This window comes from Cornus florida, unplaced genomic scaffold (assembly GCF_030987335.1).
Source record: "Cornus florida cultivar Cherokee Brave unplaced genomic scaffold, ASM3098733v1 CherokeeBrave_3.0.0_Hap2_Chr01, whole genome shotgun sequence".
Taxonomy (NCBI): Eukaryota; Viridiplantae; Streptophyta; class Magnoliopsida; order Cornales; family Cornaceae; genus Cornus; species Cornus florida.
Genome location: NW_026775571.1, coordinates 59081964 through 59097019, shown reverse-complemented (window position 1 = coordinate 59097019; position 15056 = coordinate 59081964). Strand labels below are relative to the sequence as shown.

General features: G+C 32.5%; 1 protein-coding gene across 2 annotated transcripts; it reads right to left on the bottom strand.

Moving 5' to 3' along the window:
- Window positions 1–717: 717 nt before the first annotated feature.
- LOC132298246 (mannose/glucose-specific lectin-like) lies at window positions 718–3825 on the bottom strand. Of its 2 annotated transcripts, none has more exons than XM_059794965.1 (4): window positions 3679–3825; window positions 3107–3368; window positions 1405–1833; window positions 718–1269 (listed from the first exon to the last, which is right to left on the bottom strand). In XM_059794965.1, exons 2-4 carry the CDS (start codon window positions 3335–3337, stop codon window positions 1033–1035), a joined length of 897 nt encoding a protein of 298 aa, XP_059650948.1. In that variant the 5' UTR covers window positions 3338–3368; window positions 3679–3825; the 3' UTR covers window positions 718–1032. The 2 variants fall into 2 exon arrangements, with proteins under 2 accessions (XP_059650948.1, XP_059650947.1); XM_059794964.1 differs by having other exon boundaries at window positions 3683–3822.
- Window positions 3826–15056: the final 11231 nt, after the last annotated feature.

Sequence of the window (15056 nt, the reverse complement as noted above, 5' to 3'; positions counted from 1 at the left end):
AAAAATCAGTCAAATCACAAAAAAAAATTATCTATATAGGATTAAAGGATGTGAATAGGCCTAGGTGCCTTTTGGACTCTATATGCTAGAGCGAACAAAATTCACAACTATGATAACAGATTTCGTCATGCAACACCAATATAAGTTCAATTTCGTCACACCGCGACTGCTTTGGTAGCTGCGACTGTAAACCTTGGTGTAAGCCTACCTAACCGAGTTACCTACAAAAGCTGGTGACCTAAATAGTTACAGATAATTCGTACTCCCAGGTTTGGTGCCTAAAAGGTTACTTCTTGGCCCTAATAAATAAGCTTATTTTACAAAAATGTAAGGCATTACAAAATTAAGAAAGAAACAAAAATTATTAGAAACATTTTTTATTTTGTCATTTCAACAATGTAAGGCATTTATTTTTCCCTTTGCTCATAATTTGAATTTGTTATACGGAATATTAGCTTTCTGTGTTATTTGCAAGTTATGTGGGAGTTCTGTTTACAACTTTGTTGAAATGATATAAATTATCAAAACTTTCTTAGCATTAAATATATATTTTCCCCTGTAAGGTATGAACAATATATAGAATCTTGGATAAAGGCCGTCTTTATATAGTATCCATCTACAAAATAGATACAAATTATCTAATATCATAAGATGATTTATCAAACCATATATTTAAGCGAAATAGAGAGCACAAATAATTTCACAATCAATAAGATCTTCTTTTGCAAAAGAACCACCAATTTATTATAACAACCCCAGAGATAATATACCACCTCTTATCACTGGAGTGACATAGTTTAACAAAATACATAACCAATCCAAACTTTCACACTTAGCACACATGAAAACACGAAAATTACTTGAAATCACACACAGACACAAGTTTGTGTTGCCTTAACCTCTTTTCACCAAACTTAAAGGACAACACAGAGCATCCATTATTGTAACTGCATTGAATACAAATGCAGTTAAATTATAAATGATTAAAAGACTAGTAAAAGGTGGCTCATGATCATTGTCTAAATTTTATCCTCACTTGTCGAGATATGCTCCAATTGAAGAGAGGTACTTATCAGACCTTCCATAAAATCCAATGATCTTGCCACAAGTTGATGAGGATTGAAATTTCTCTCCACTCTCCACGCCAAACGGTCCAATCATTCTTTTGTTGCTTTGAAATCCAAGCGATCGGATAACAACCATGTCACCTACTTGTCCATAGTACCCCCAAACTGAAAGCAAAAATTCATCCGGGTAGGCTAATGTAACCTACATAAGTTAAAAGGGTAAGTATGCATGGCATTCATAGTTGCATAAATGAAAGTTTGAGTATTAAAATCTTCAAGGAAAAAGAGGAAAATTTTGTTATTATTGTAATGTATTAAATGAAAAATTATAACTAACCTTGTTTTCTTGTCCGCCGGCAGTACCATGCTTTTCTCCCAATATTCTTTTTCCTTCATTATCATATACAACTTGGATGCAATCAATTACCATTCCGGAATGTATGATTAATTCCCTTACTGTGCTGTAAGTTCCGTCATCCCACTGTTGCCCACCACTAGTTCCAAATGGACCAACAGGTACTTTAGTTTGGAATGGAATAATGTTTACTCCAATTGCATCCAAATAACTACCCTGCCTTCCAAAGAATCCAACAATCTTAACCCCAGTTAACGGGGTCATAAAACGACCTCCATCTTCTGTACCATATGGTCCATATTGCCTGACATTGCTATGTATTGTGAGAGATTTCACACAAAAAAATCCATCAAGGTCCCCAATACATCCTGATATTGAGACGAGATACTCGGTAGGATAGTTTAATTCCACCTATAAAATTTTTAACAAGAATAAACTTGGATATTACAACAAACATCAAAAAATCGTAAACATAATAAAAAATACTTTAAAATGTAAAGTTTATAGTGAAGATCGGAAAAATGATTTCAATATGCAGGAAAAAAAAAAACCCGGCTATTACAAGTTTTCAAGCCGGAAGAAACAAAAAAACCACTATTACAAGTTTTCAAGCCTACAATCATTTGTCACTCTCAAACTCTCTATTTCAGACTTTTTAGTGTTTTCTCGCACCGCACTCCAAAACCTGGTTACAAAACATTTTTCTATGACGCAAAGCTAATAATTAGATCAAGATCAAGTCACAACATGCGTGACCAGACCCAAACAAAAGTTGGGTCACAATTTTACAGTTTTGTATATATGCTCATAATGTGGATTGTGGAGTTCTAATATAAGTATATACTATTTATATGCAATGACGGAGTTTGAATTCCATTTCACTTGATAAAAAAATAAAAGTAAAAATAAAAATTATCAACAAACATAGAAAATATCAAATTGTTCAAATAAAAAGGCAAACAAAAATAAAATAAAATCTTATAGAGAGAGAGAAATGAAGGATGGGTTTAATTTTCAAATCTATGCACATGCGTGATACTGTAAAGACGATTCTGGGTGCATCATTGAGGATGAATCTGGATTATGTATTGATGATGATGGTGTTGTTGAGAAAAGAAGAATTTTAAGAATACATACATCATATATTAATAAATAAAAAAAAAAGAATTTTTAAGAAGAAATGTAAATAAATAAATAAACAAAATGAGAAAACTTTGAAAGAAAACAAATAAAGAATTGACTAAATAAGGAGATCTTTTTCTAAGTGAATTAAAGGAAACCAAAAACTAAAATAGAAAGGAAAAAAAAAATGACAAATAGCAACTGAAAATTTTAGAGGGGGCGTTATTTATATTTTTTATAATATACATACATCAAAAAATTATATATATATATATATATATATATATATATATATATATATTGGAGAGGACCGGACAGGGTGCGTGAGCCCTTTAGGCTATGCTGGCTCGCGCATGTTTACATAATATGATTTGGATCTAATGTGGCTTAATTATTAAATTTGCTTAGATTGTTTTACTCTCTAAGTTTAATTTCCTTCCCTTTTTATTCTCTCTTTTTTCTTGAGATGGTTATGTTGCCTAACTAGCTACATGACAAATATAGAATCAAATATATTTGTACATATGTTACAAATTTGAAAATCAAATTACATATATATTACCTTGTATGTATGTGCAGTCTTTAATTTAGTGTCATGCCCACTTTGCGATGATGGCGGTACTGGCACCTTTTCTGATACTGGTTTTCCTTTATCATCATGCACAATTATCATACCAAAAACTGCTTCTTTAGCGTATATAGTTAATCCTCTTATTGTATCGTAACTTCCGAGATTCCAATTAAGTTCTCTCCTACCAAATTGACCGTATTTCACCATCTGCCCATTCGCCATGGAGTCCTTAAAACTCTAGATAAGTGAAGCACTTCAAGTTTGCAAGAGAGAGTAATTAGATCAAAAGTGAATATACATATGTACACAGCTCAAGTATAGCATGGATGGAGAAGTAATTCTCTTTTTCTATTGATACGTGAGTTGTGATTATGAACAATTTTTTATATTTTTTACTCTATCTCTTGCTATAAAATTGCTGCAGATGTGTAACTTTTTGAGATCAATAGAGAAAAAATAAAATTAGAAAAGAAAAATGTTGCAGATGTAAGAGCCAAAAATATGGAAAGAACTTTCTTTTTCTTTCTTTTTTTTCTCTGTAAATAAAGATGGAAAATACTTACATACCAAAAAAGAAGAACTTGAAGGAGACAAACAGTGGAAAACTCGGAGACAGAGCTACTAGGCAAGGATGGAACAGTACGTTGTCTTGAAATAAAAGAGAGATGGCACGGGTATATATAGCCAATGGAATCGTAAGCAATTTCATTTTTCATTATTATTTTATTTCATTAAAAAAAAAAAAAAAAAAACCACGTGGGGTAAGTGATCCAAAACCACTATAATAAGGGCGGAGCTAGAGCCTCGGAAATTTTTCCAAATTTGTGTCTCCAATAAAAAACGTGCATGTTATACTTTAATCATATATGACAAATATATGTGACTTTAATCATTTTAATTAGTTTCATTGACAAAGGTAATTTCAAGAAATTAATTTAAAACTTATTTAATTGTGACTTTTAAACTATTTCAATTTGACACCATTTTATGATTGCAACAATACATAAGAATAAAAATCTATACATGTATGTGCATTTTTTCTTGGAGTGGTTTTGTGTTTGTTTACCTGATTTGAATTTAGAGGCTATATATGAGGAGCAGATGATCAGGGAGAAGAGTGAAGAGGTGAACTTAAAAATATTATTAAGATTAAGTAAATTATATTAATTTGTAATGTTACAAATTAATAGTTAATTAACTTGTATAGATATAAAGCAAGGGCGTTTTTGTCCAATATATTAAAATCAATAGACTTCTACCCAAATGGTATAACCTTTGAATCCACAAAGAGGAGGCCGGGAAGGGATGACCTTAGCTTGGGTGTGAACAAAAAATGTGTATTAGTACATTAATATAAATAAATAAATATATATATATATATATATATATATATATAAAATTTATATACACTTGCACAAAAGCCTATATATACAGCTCATAGAGTGAATTGCATGTTTGATCGATCAATGCTGATTGATTAAGAAAGCAACAACTTCTAACGGATCAACAAAGAATCAATTATTTGCACTGTGTTTTGGAGGAGGATCTTATTTTTGAGTCTAACAAATCTTACCAACACCAACCTGTAATATTAGAAAGAGAATACCTTCTGATAAAATTTATATATATATATATATATAGATTAGAAAGAGAATCCTCTTAAGATGGACGAATAAGCACCGATACTTTTAAGTTATCATTACAGCATTGAATACTCGAACACTTCTAAAATATATGAATTCAGCTAGAAGTATCCAACGAATATTTTAAACCACGAGCTTGTATCATACTCATTTAATACCTATGCTGAGAATATTTTAAACTACGAGCTTGAATAGTATAAAAATTGATTCTTATTTTAAACCACGAGAGCTTGAATATTTTAGTGATGAATGTTTGGTTTATATAATATAACCAATGCCTGGTGCTTCATGCAACAGTCGATGACTATACTACAACATCACAATTCATTATATAGATTCAAGAGAGAAATAAAAATTACACTATTGTGTTCTCATTAATATTTTTAGTTGTCACTTATTAGATGATCGACAAATTCTATAAAAAAAATTGTTGAGTTAAAAAGTTATATTTTTTTCTCTTGATCTTTCATCAAGGTAAGAGTGACATATATTTCTCAAAGTGGAATTAAAGTAATTATTTTTTTTTTCAAAAATTGAAACAATTGTTGAATAAATTTTAATTATTGAACAATATTTTTCTTTACAACTTCTTTTTTACTTGTAACTTATCACTTCCTCTTCTTTATTTTTCTTTTTCTTTTTCATATTAATTTTTCACTACTAACAAGAATAATATTATTATAAAAAAATTATATAAAGTTGATATATTTATAAATCTTTCAAATTTTAATTACACAGTAGTACAGACTCCCCAAATCCAAATTTCTAGCCCAGCCCCTTACAAATCTTCATCTATTTGTTGTTAATTTTGACACAGGTTGCTAAGGTATTTCTTAAATTTCAATAGAAAGACTAATGGTAAGAATCATTTTGTATATGAATCACACTTAATATGAGAAATTCATAATGATAATTTAGAAGAAGAAGAAGAAGAAATAGACAGATAAAAGGAACAGATGGTGAAGACAGGAGTGTGACAAAGAGTAAATAAGTTCTTTTAGAGTAATTTCAGCAAATATAATTACAATTATTCTCAATAAATTTTTGCCTTTGAATTTATGCATGATAACTCGGTATTTGAAGAAATAGAAATCAGGTTCTTGAGTACTGATTGAAAGTTGAGAAAATTTGACTGCTTTTCACTTCCTCGTCGTCTAAAAGAGACATAAATTAAGTTATCTATTTGATTGCTCCATTTAGCGTTTAATTATCTGAATATATTAAACATTTATCCAATTAAGTGAATTATAACGGAATTTGAACATCATTGAACACTATAAGTTGCCACTACTCTATCACTTATCATTGAATATTGAAAGTTAAAAATTTTTAAAAATATTTATTTTTTAATTACCACTTAAAAACTTTAGCTTTCAAATTTCAACTCTCCAAATTTTCAGTACTTATTTTTCAGTTTTATCAAACATAAGTCACTGGTTCAAGTGTTTTATTTAAATAAATTGCATTAAATTGTATAATATGGAATTATTTACAAATTAGAATATATGATATTGTATATTTTGAATATTAGTTTGAACATACATAATTAATTTATATAAAAACAAAACAAAAATTTTATAATACTGTATTATTTTATATAGAAATAATAATGGCACATTATATTTTAAGTATTAATATAATTTATAGTATATATAATAGATATACTTTTATCATAAATTATCTATAATAAATAATTATTATTGATAGGGAATATTCAACTGGTTAGGAACTCCAAGTATCATGGGAGTCCAAGAGTTGGATAAATTACCAGTGACAAGAATAAATTCATCCTTCCACAACGTGATGAAAAAGTCAAGGGAACTAGTTCCTTAGGTGAACATTACCATTAACTCTCCTTTTCTTGGACAACTCAAAAAGTATGAAACAAATTCCTAAGAGAGTCATTTCACCTTCCATCCTCCACACCGATGCCCTCCCAATCACCTTTCTCTTTCTGTGTCTGGTACGTTTCGAGTCGTGGGTCGCCACATCTTGAATCAACTATACTTTAATCATGTATCACAAATATATGTGAATTTAATAATTTTAGTTTCATTGACAAGGATAATTTGAAGAAATTAATTAAAAACTTATTTAATTTTGACTTTTAAACTATTTCAATTTTACATCATTTTATGATTGCAGCAAAATATGACAATAAAAATTTGTGCATATATAGTATGTGCATATTTTCTTGAAGTGGTTGTGTTTTGTTTAGCTGATTTGAATTTAGAGGCTATAGATGAGAAGGTGGTGATGGAGAGAGAGTGAAGAGGTGAACTTAAAAATATTATTAAGATTAAGTAAATTATATTATTGTTACAAATTAATAGTTAATTAACTTATAAAGATACGAAGCAAGGGTGCTTTTGTCCAATATATTAAAATTAGTCAAATAGTTATTTTATATATTAATAAGGTTATTTAAGTCATTTTACTTCACTTAAGGGTAATTTTAATATTGAAAAATTATCCCAGATGAAACACGGTAATCAAAGTAATTGTGTAATTTAGACAATACCCTTCAAAAAATCAAAAGGCTTTTAGCCAACTGGTATAATTTCCCAATTCTAAAAATGAAAACGGAGCGTGGACAAAAAGTGTGTGTGATTATTTATCCAACATATATATATATATATATATATATATATATATATATATAATCTTTTTAAAAATATATTAAAAGGAATTTTTAAATTTCTAGGCTTCCAATTAGTACATCTAACTTTAGTAAATTTAATTACACAATGGCAGAAGTAAGTTTTGTTTTTTCATTGACAAGAAATAAATTCTGTTTTTTCATTGGCAAGAAGCACATACCACTCATATACTCACTTTGCCTTTTTGGAACTCAAACTCTCATCATCCACTTTAAATGGTAGGGGAAATACCACTAAGCCATGGTAATGATAGATATAAGATAAAAGAAATAGGTAGACAATTAGATGATTTAATGAAAAATGCATAAATTCATTACCAAATTATTCCAACATTTGTGTGAGACTTAGGTGATCGACACTTATCCAACAACAGCAACAATAAAAAAATTAAAAATTAAAAATTAAAATTAAAAATTAAAAATTGAAAAGAGAAGTGGTTGATATAATCTTTACAAAATCATATCTAGAAATTTTGATGATTCGAGGATTATAAATTCATTAGAGGTGCTTGAGTAAAATTTACTTATCCAATTATGGGATGCTGAAGTCGTGATTCATGTGAAAACAAATTAATTATGCATGTAAGACAAATTAATTAACAGTCACCCATAATATTGAATGTCTCAATACAATAATAAAGATGCTCAAATAATTATGCATGTAAGACACTGTGATTGGGAGCAGGATTTTATATTTTAGTCTAACGAATCTTACCAAACAAAAGAGGCTACACCAATCTGTAATCCTAGAAAGAGAATCCCCTCTTACGTGACAGAAAATTTATTTCGTACAGTGAACTCATATTCCACACACGACACTTTATATTATTTTTTTAATCTCTGGAGTCTGGGTGGATCTCAAAAGTGACACAGCAAATTTTTTGGTAAGTCCATTCACGTGAATGCGAACTTTCAAAAAATAATTATTAAACAAAAATAATAATAAATAAACCTTGTAATTGTAAAAAACGGAGATGAGATTCATTGTTTTCTGTCCCTTTGTGCATTACGTTCTCTAATGAAAAATGTGATTGTGATTCTGAAACATGCAGTACACTCGACGTCAATTTTTTATTGCTGAAATTTTGTCTTTTAAGTGATACTAAAACTTTAAATAAATAAATAATATTCTTTCCGTCCCGTATTAATTATCCACAGTAAAAAATTTAACTCACAATTTTTGTGAGTCAAAGTTATCAAAATAGACATTTAATATGGAATATAGGTAGTATATGAGTATAAAAAATGAATATGACTAAAAATGATCTCAAATGACTCAAAAATAAAAGGTGATAGTGAGTCAAAGTTTTTGAATTGGATAACTATTATGGGACGGAGATAGTAACAAGAAAATAAAACAAACAAACAAGACAATCCAGTATTATATTATTCACAGACGCCTTTCTCTCTCTAGATGTTTTCTCTCGCCACTCTCTAGCCGCCGCCCCTTTCCTTTCTTCATCAGCTTCCTCCCCTCTCCCTCTGATGGGAGTGGGGAGGTCCAGGTCCTGATTCCCACCACCCACTGCTAAATAATCTCGGCGTGTTGTACATAGTATCTTTGGTAGGTAGTTTTATGCCATTTTTTTGTTGTTTTTCCTCGCTGTCGTCGAGGTTTCGCTGTGAGCAGCGTTTCTTATGATTCCTCATGAGTTTTTGTTCCCGATCTCCTGATTTGCGCCGTCGGTTGTTAGGTCACCAGAGTTGGGGTTGCTTGTGCTCCTTTTTGGAGCTTTTTGGTGGTTTGCGCTGGGAGTGGATCTGATGCATCTGCGTCCTTTGTTGCAGTCTCTGGTGTGTTGGGTCCTCTCGCCAGTAGTTTTTCTTTTGTTCTGTTTTTTTCTTTTGTTGTGATGGTTGTCCGTTTCTTGCTGGCACCTTTTTCTTTCATTTGTTAAGCCTGTTGATCTTGACTATAAGAGGTGTTAGTTGGATTTGGAATGATGTTTTTTATGTTTGATCTTATGTTTCTGCCCGCTATTCTTGTTGTAGATGCCATATAACAGATGGCTTTTTTCTTGCCAGGGTAAAAAAATAAATAAATAAATAAATAAAGTATTATATTATTCCAACTAAAATCTTGTTTCTTTTTTTTTTTTTTCTTTCTTTCTTTTTATTCTTCAGGACAATAATGCAAAATAAAGTTTCATAATTAGTTATTAACGTACACAACACTGATCAAATAAATATGACATTATTCAATAACTTAATTGATATAATGCTCAACTTTTCAAGATGTGTTCGAATTTGAGTCACCCTCCTCCTAATATGTTAGAAAAAAAATAAATAAATAAACCTTATATTGAAGGATTATAAAACTTTAAATGTCCAATACCCATATTAAACTCCTTACAATTACATTTATGCACTTGCTTAAAAAAAAATGGTGCAATTTAAGATTTGAGAAACTTAGTTGGGTGGGTCCTATAGCTCTTAAATTTTGAATATTTCAGAATACATTTTTACTTTTAGGTCCAATTTTAGATTTTATTAACTTGTATAGTAACAAATTTTTCCTTGAAAATTTAGATGTTTGGAGTGAGTTCACATCGACAACTTGAGCATTTAAAATGGTAAATTACACTAGCCTTGTAAATGTCGTCATAGGTTTGGGCAAGTTACGTATAGGTAGACTTTTTAAAGTTTATTATTTTAACCTTTCCTAAACATATTCGCAGGCGGTAGAAAAGTATCTTTGAGTTAGGGGTGCACAAAAGAACCGTGGAACCAGAACCGTGAAAACCGGAATCAAAATTCCGGTTCTCACGGTTCCGGTTCCGGTTCTTAAAATGAGAAACCGTTGAGATTCGGTTCGGTTCCAGTTCCAGTCTCACGGTTCCGGAACCGAAACGAACTATAATATATATAATTATATATATTTGATTATATTATTAATATTAGTAACTCTAATTTATAAACCTTTAAAACAAAATATTTTTACTTTTTTAGGGCAAATCATTTCAGCCTCCCCAAGCACCTCCATCTCTATTCTCGTTCTCGACTCTGAACTTGCCCTCTCTCTCTCTGTCCGTCTCTCTCTGCAACTGCAAACTACAAAATCTACAAGAATCAAAAGTTCAAAACCCATATATTTCAGATCTACAAAATCTACAAGAATCAAAAGTTCAAAACCCATATATTTCAGATCTATCTACAAGAATCAAAAGTTCAAATCCCATATCGATATATCATTTCAAGATTGTTCAAAAAATCAAAACCCATATCTTTTAATTTCCATCGCCTGCTATTCCAGTTCGGTTTCGCTATTCGCAAGCTTGCCCCCCTCTCTCTGTGCAACTGCTAACTTGTATGTATGGGTTTTCTTTTAATTTTTTTTCTAAATCAACTAATCAAGGTCTGTAATTCTTGTTTTGCAAACTAAAATCAAGTGTAATCTCTTTTTTTTTTTTGTATATATATATATATATATATATATATATATATATATCAAGGTCTGTAATTCTTGTTTTGTAATCAAAACCTATTGAGGACGCCGAAAACGGCGCAGGCCAAGCACGACCCATACAGTGGGAAATGGGTTGGATAATTGACCCTAACTTGAACCAGAGTCTCATAGCACAGGCCCAAGAAGAAGGAACTAGCCGTAGGTCCGTTGGATGCAATGAAGCCCATAATCATTGAAGCCCAGGAACGAGTCCAACACAGTGAGTGAGCTAGGAAGCTTCTAGAAGGCATGTAACAGTCTATAAATAGACTGAAAATAGAGGGACAAGGGGATCGAAAAATTCTTAAAGTGTAATGAAACTCTGTCAAAATAGAGAGAGAAAATTCTTGTATCTTCAATGGCGCCGTCCGTGTGAATCGATAAAGATTGATTTTCGATCAATCAAAAGTGATTCGATCGTGAATGATTCGTGAGGAAGAAGCCTGATCTCGGAAAACTAAATCAGGATCGGCACAATCGTTGTTTGTTTTGTCGAATCCCGATTCTGGTTGATTTTGAAAAGATTAGCGTTCGATCTATGCAGCTCTGATATGTGCCTGTTCAATCGATCTATGAGATTTTGTTTTGTTTGCCAGAGCTAGATCTTGCAGGTTGAAGGTGGAAGAGATTCGGATCTAGTCTAATAAGGTCAAAATTTAGCCAACTCAAGTCTAGATCTAGTATGATCGCATTAGCGAAACTCAGATCTGATCAGAAAGTTGTGGTTGATGACTTTGCTCCGATTAGGAATGATGATCGGAGTGAGAGCTCAAATCCATTAGAGATTGGCCAAAAGTCGAAGCTCGATGAGTTGATGAGTATAATTGAAGCACTGAGAACAGAGAATGCAGAATTGCGAGCTGGAATAGAGCGTCTATTCTAGCATACATAGACATATGGATAGAATGAAATGATCAATTAGAAGCATTAAACCACATAAATCATTGAATAAACAAGATCTATATTGTCAAAACATCAATTACAACACTAATCCCTCAATAATACACAAGATTAAGATATAGAAAGCATGCTTGGGGCTAACTCTAGCCCCAAGAGGATGTCTAGCCATTCATGGTGATGTTGTTCCAACCCTCAAGGACTAACTCCATGGTTGAAATTTGCTCCTTGTTGATGAAGAACTCCAATGGTGTTTCTAGCCTCCTCCTCCTCTAAGCTTCCTCTCCAAGAGATGATATGAAAATAATGTTGGCTCCTTTGTAAAAAGCAATCATTATCCTTATATAGGAAGGTTAAAATGACACCCAAAATGAGCTGGGGTCGTGCACACAATCTTCCCTAATGATTGGATAAAGGACAACTTTCAATGAGATGGAATTTTAACTTTTTCGCTCTAGAGGAAGTTCGATCGATCAAACCTTAGACTTGGATCGATCGAACTGGCTAAGATCTATCGAACTTAAGCTGGATCAATCCAACTGGTTGAGCTTTTCGGGAAAAGACAAATCCGAGATATTTTGAGAGATATTTTTGGGAAAAGGACAAAGTAGTTAGTGGGTGGTACAGCTGTGGATAAGATCAATCATTTGAATAAGGACAAAAGTGTTGGATCGATCGAAGGGTGGTGTTGGATCGATCAAACTTTTGGACTTTATACGTTTGGGTCTAGGCTTGGATCTATCTTGAAGTGCTGAGATCGATCATTGTTCGATCGATCGAACCTTGAACTTGGATTGATTGAACTTTGCTGCTTCCCACCTTTGGCTTTATTTGCTTCCTTCTTTCTCCACTTTGCTCCTTTCTTCATTTAATCCCAGAATTGCTTCAATTAAGCTCTTATTTGGCTGAGTTAGCTTATTTTCGGGATAAGTGCCTGAAAATGGAAATAATATGAAATCAATCTAAAATGGTAAAGTAAGATAGATAAAGGTACTAGAATGCCTAAGCTTAAAGGGTTTAAATACGCACTTTTCAGCGCTCATCACACCCCCAAACTTAAATATTGCTAGTCCCTAGCAATGAACTAGAAAGTAAATGAATGAAATAAACAACTATGCAAGTATGAATCTAGAAAATAATAAATGGATAACGCCACTTTCGTAGGGAACATGATTGCATTTAACATATACAACAAGCCTTTTAAACCCCTTGGTTACCCCTAGTGGACGAGTGAAGTCTCGTGAGGGTTTCCAGAAATGGCACGCACAAACATTAAGCTTATTTTTTCAAAGGAGGCACCAATATTGCAAATAAGCATTGGAAGAAAACTACCTCAAGTATGCAATGTTTCAAACATTTCCAAGCAATCTCCCAAAATCTCAACATCAAGCAAGCAAATATGGTCCTCCACATATCAAGAAAATGATCATGCAAATCAAAACAAGTCTAGAATCCTTTTGAGTGGACCGGCATCAAATGTGTTGCTATCTTAGCTAACTAAAGAATTAATCACATCCTTACCCTCAAACTAGCACACAAATCTAGTAGCGATCATCAAGACAAAAAGTGGACCTTTTATTAAAGCTTTATTCATCAAGGTGCGCTTATTCTTTTCACTCGATTTTTTTTTTTTTTTTTTTTAAGGATCAAAGATGGAAGTATGGTGCAATGTGTTGATCTATTAAGCTTTCTAATGATTGATGAGGTCGAACGTTAGATCAATGACTCCCAAACCAGATGGCTTTAGGGCATTAGGCATTCAAATACCCCTACGGACTTACAAGCTCAAATCAACTAGGCTACAAATCATGACAACAACCATCTAATCATTTCCCACTTCTCACCTTTTGGGAGAAGTCCTCACTTTTTATTGTTTTTGTTTTTTTTTTTTTTTTTTTTAATCCAATTATTATCCTAGAGTTTGGGCCCTCCATCTTTCGACGCGAGAAGTTCAGTGCTTGATGAGGCTAGAATCCCGGCTACTTAGTGAAAATGGGTTGTTATCCACCTTTATCAAGAATGAAAACTTTCAATGCACTACTAGCCCAATTGGGGTATAACCAATTCAATAATCAACAAAGCATGTACCCCACAAATGAATGCTAGTGTGCGTCTATGCTAGTGTAGAATCCTAGAATGAATCTCAAAACAATCACAAAATCATGATGATGTGGACCACAAGTGCAAGCATGATATCAATTTTTCGAAAAATTTACTCCTAAATGGCATCCCTAAGGCATACAAGGAGTATTAGACTCTCAAGTCAAGCAATTTTTAAATTTTAAGCAATATAGTCCTCAAAAGGTCAAAATCATAGCTAGAGATGGACTAATCATAGAAATATCCCTCAAATACACAAGTCATGCTCAAAATTTGAATTTAAAACTAACACTGTAAAGCACCATTCCCCTTAAACTTAAATGGCACAATGTCTTCAGTGTGCAAAGAGAACAAAGGAAAGAGTATACCAGTGCACCTAAGCAAGAATGATCGGGACTGAAGTATCCGAAGTAGGTGGCATGGGCCCCCAAACTTCGGATGAACTGTGGTCCTAAAAATCGGCACTTGGATAAACTCATCAGATAACAAAATAGGATAATCAGTGCACAGTAGACATGTAAGTGTAAATGGGATAAAAAGATAAAGAAATGAGAGAGGTATAAGGGTGGTCCTGAAAATTGGGTAGCACTCTCTCACTGAAGTCACTGTGATGCAACTGATGGAGTCAAACATATAAATATGAGAATATAATCATATGACATCCATAGTAAACACAGTTATATATATAAAACAGATAAAATGCAGGTACAACAAAAATATCAAAGCCGATAGACCGGTTGTAAAAATAATAATGTACAGTGACAATAGTAAAGTGTCAAAAGGAGAGAGGGATCATGAGGTAGAAGGGACTGAGAGCTCAGGAGGATGAGATAGGACGGGCAGGTCTGGCTAGAGAGTCCTGCTCTGCGTCGTCTGCAGGGCGCTCTAAGTCTATGTCTAAATACTCGGCAGCTGGATCGACTGATGCGTTGTCTGCTGCGGAATGTGTTGCTGCTGCCTCTGCTGATGCCTGTGCCTGTGCCTGTGCCTAGGCCTGTGCCTGTGCCTGTTGGCAACAATCTTCCTCTTAACCATGGCCTACAAAAAGAAAAAGAAAAACTTGCAATAGGAGTTAGTGCCAGAATAAGAAATTTTAAGCACGATATAAAAGCATGTATGTTAAGTAAAATATACAAAACAAATATGACATGAATCTATGCAAGTTGTAGAATATGAAACATGCTAAACAATGTAAGT

What these genes read in the sequence shown, in the direction of transcription:
- LOC132298246 (XM_059794965.1), bottom strand. Translation starts at nt 3,337, where the DNA reads ATGGCGAATGGGCAGATGGTGAAATACGGTCAATTTGGTAGGAGAGAA. An exon ending in AGACTGCACATACATACAAG is followed by an intron (nt 1,834 to 3,106) that starts GTAATATATATG and finishes AAAATTTTATAG; the next exon opens with GTGGAATTAAACTATCCTAC. An exon ending in CCGGCGGACAAGAAAACAAG is followed by an intron (nt 1,270 to 1,404) that starts GTTAGTTATAAT and finishes TAACTTATGTAG; the next exon opens with GTTACATTAGCCTACCCGGA.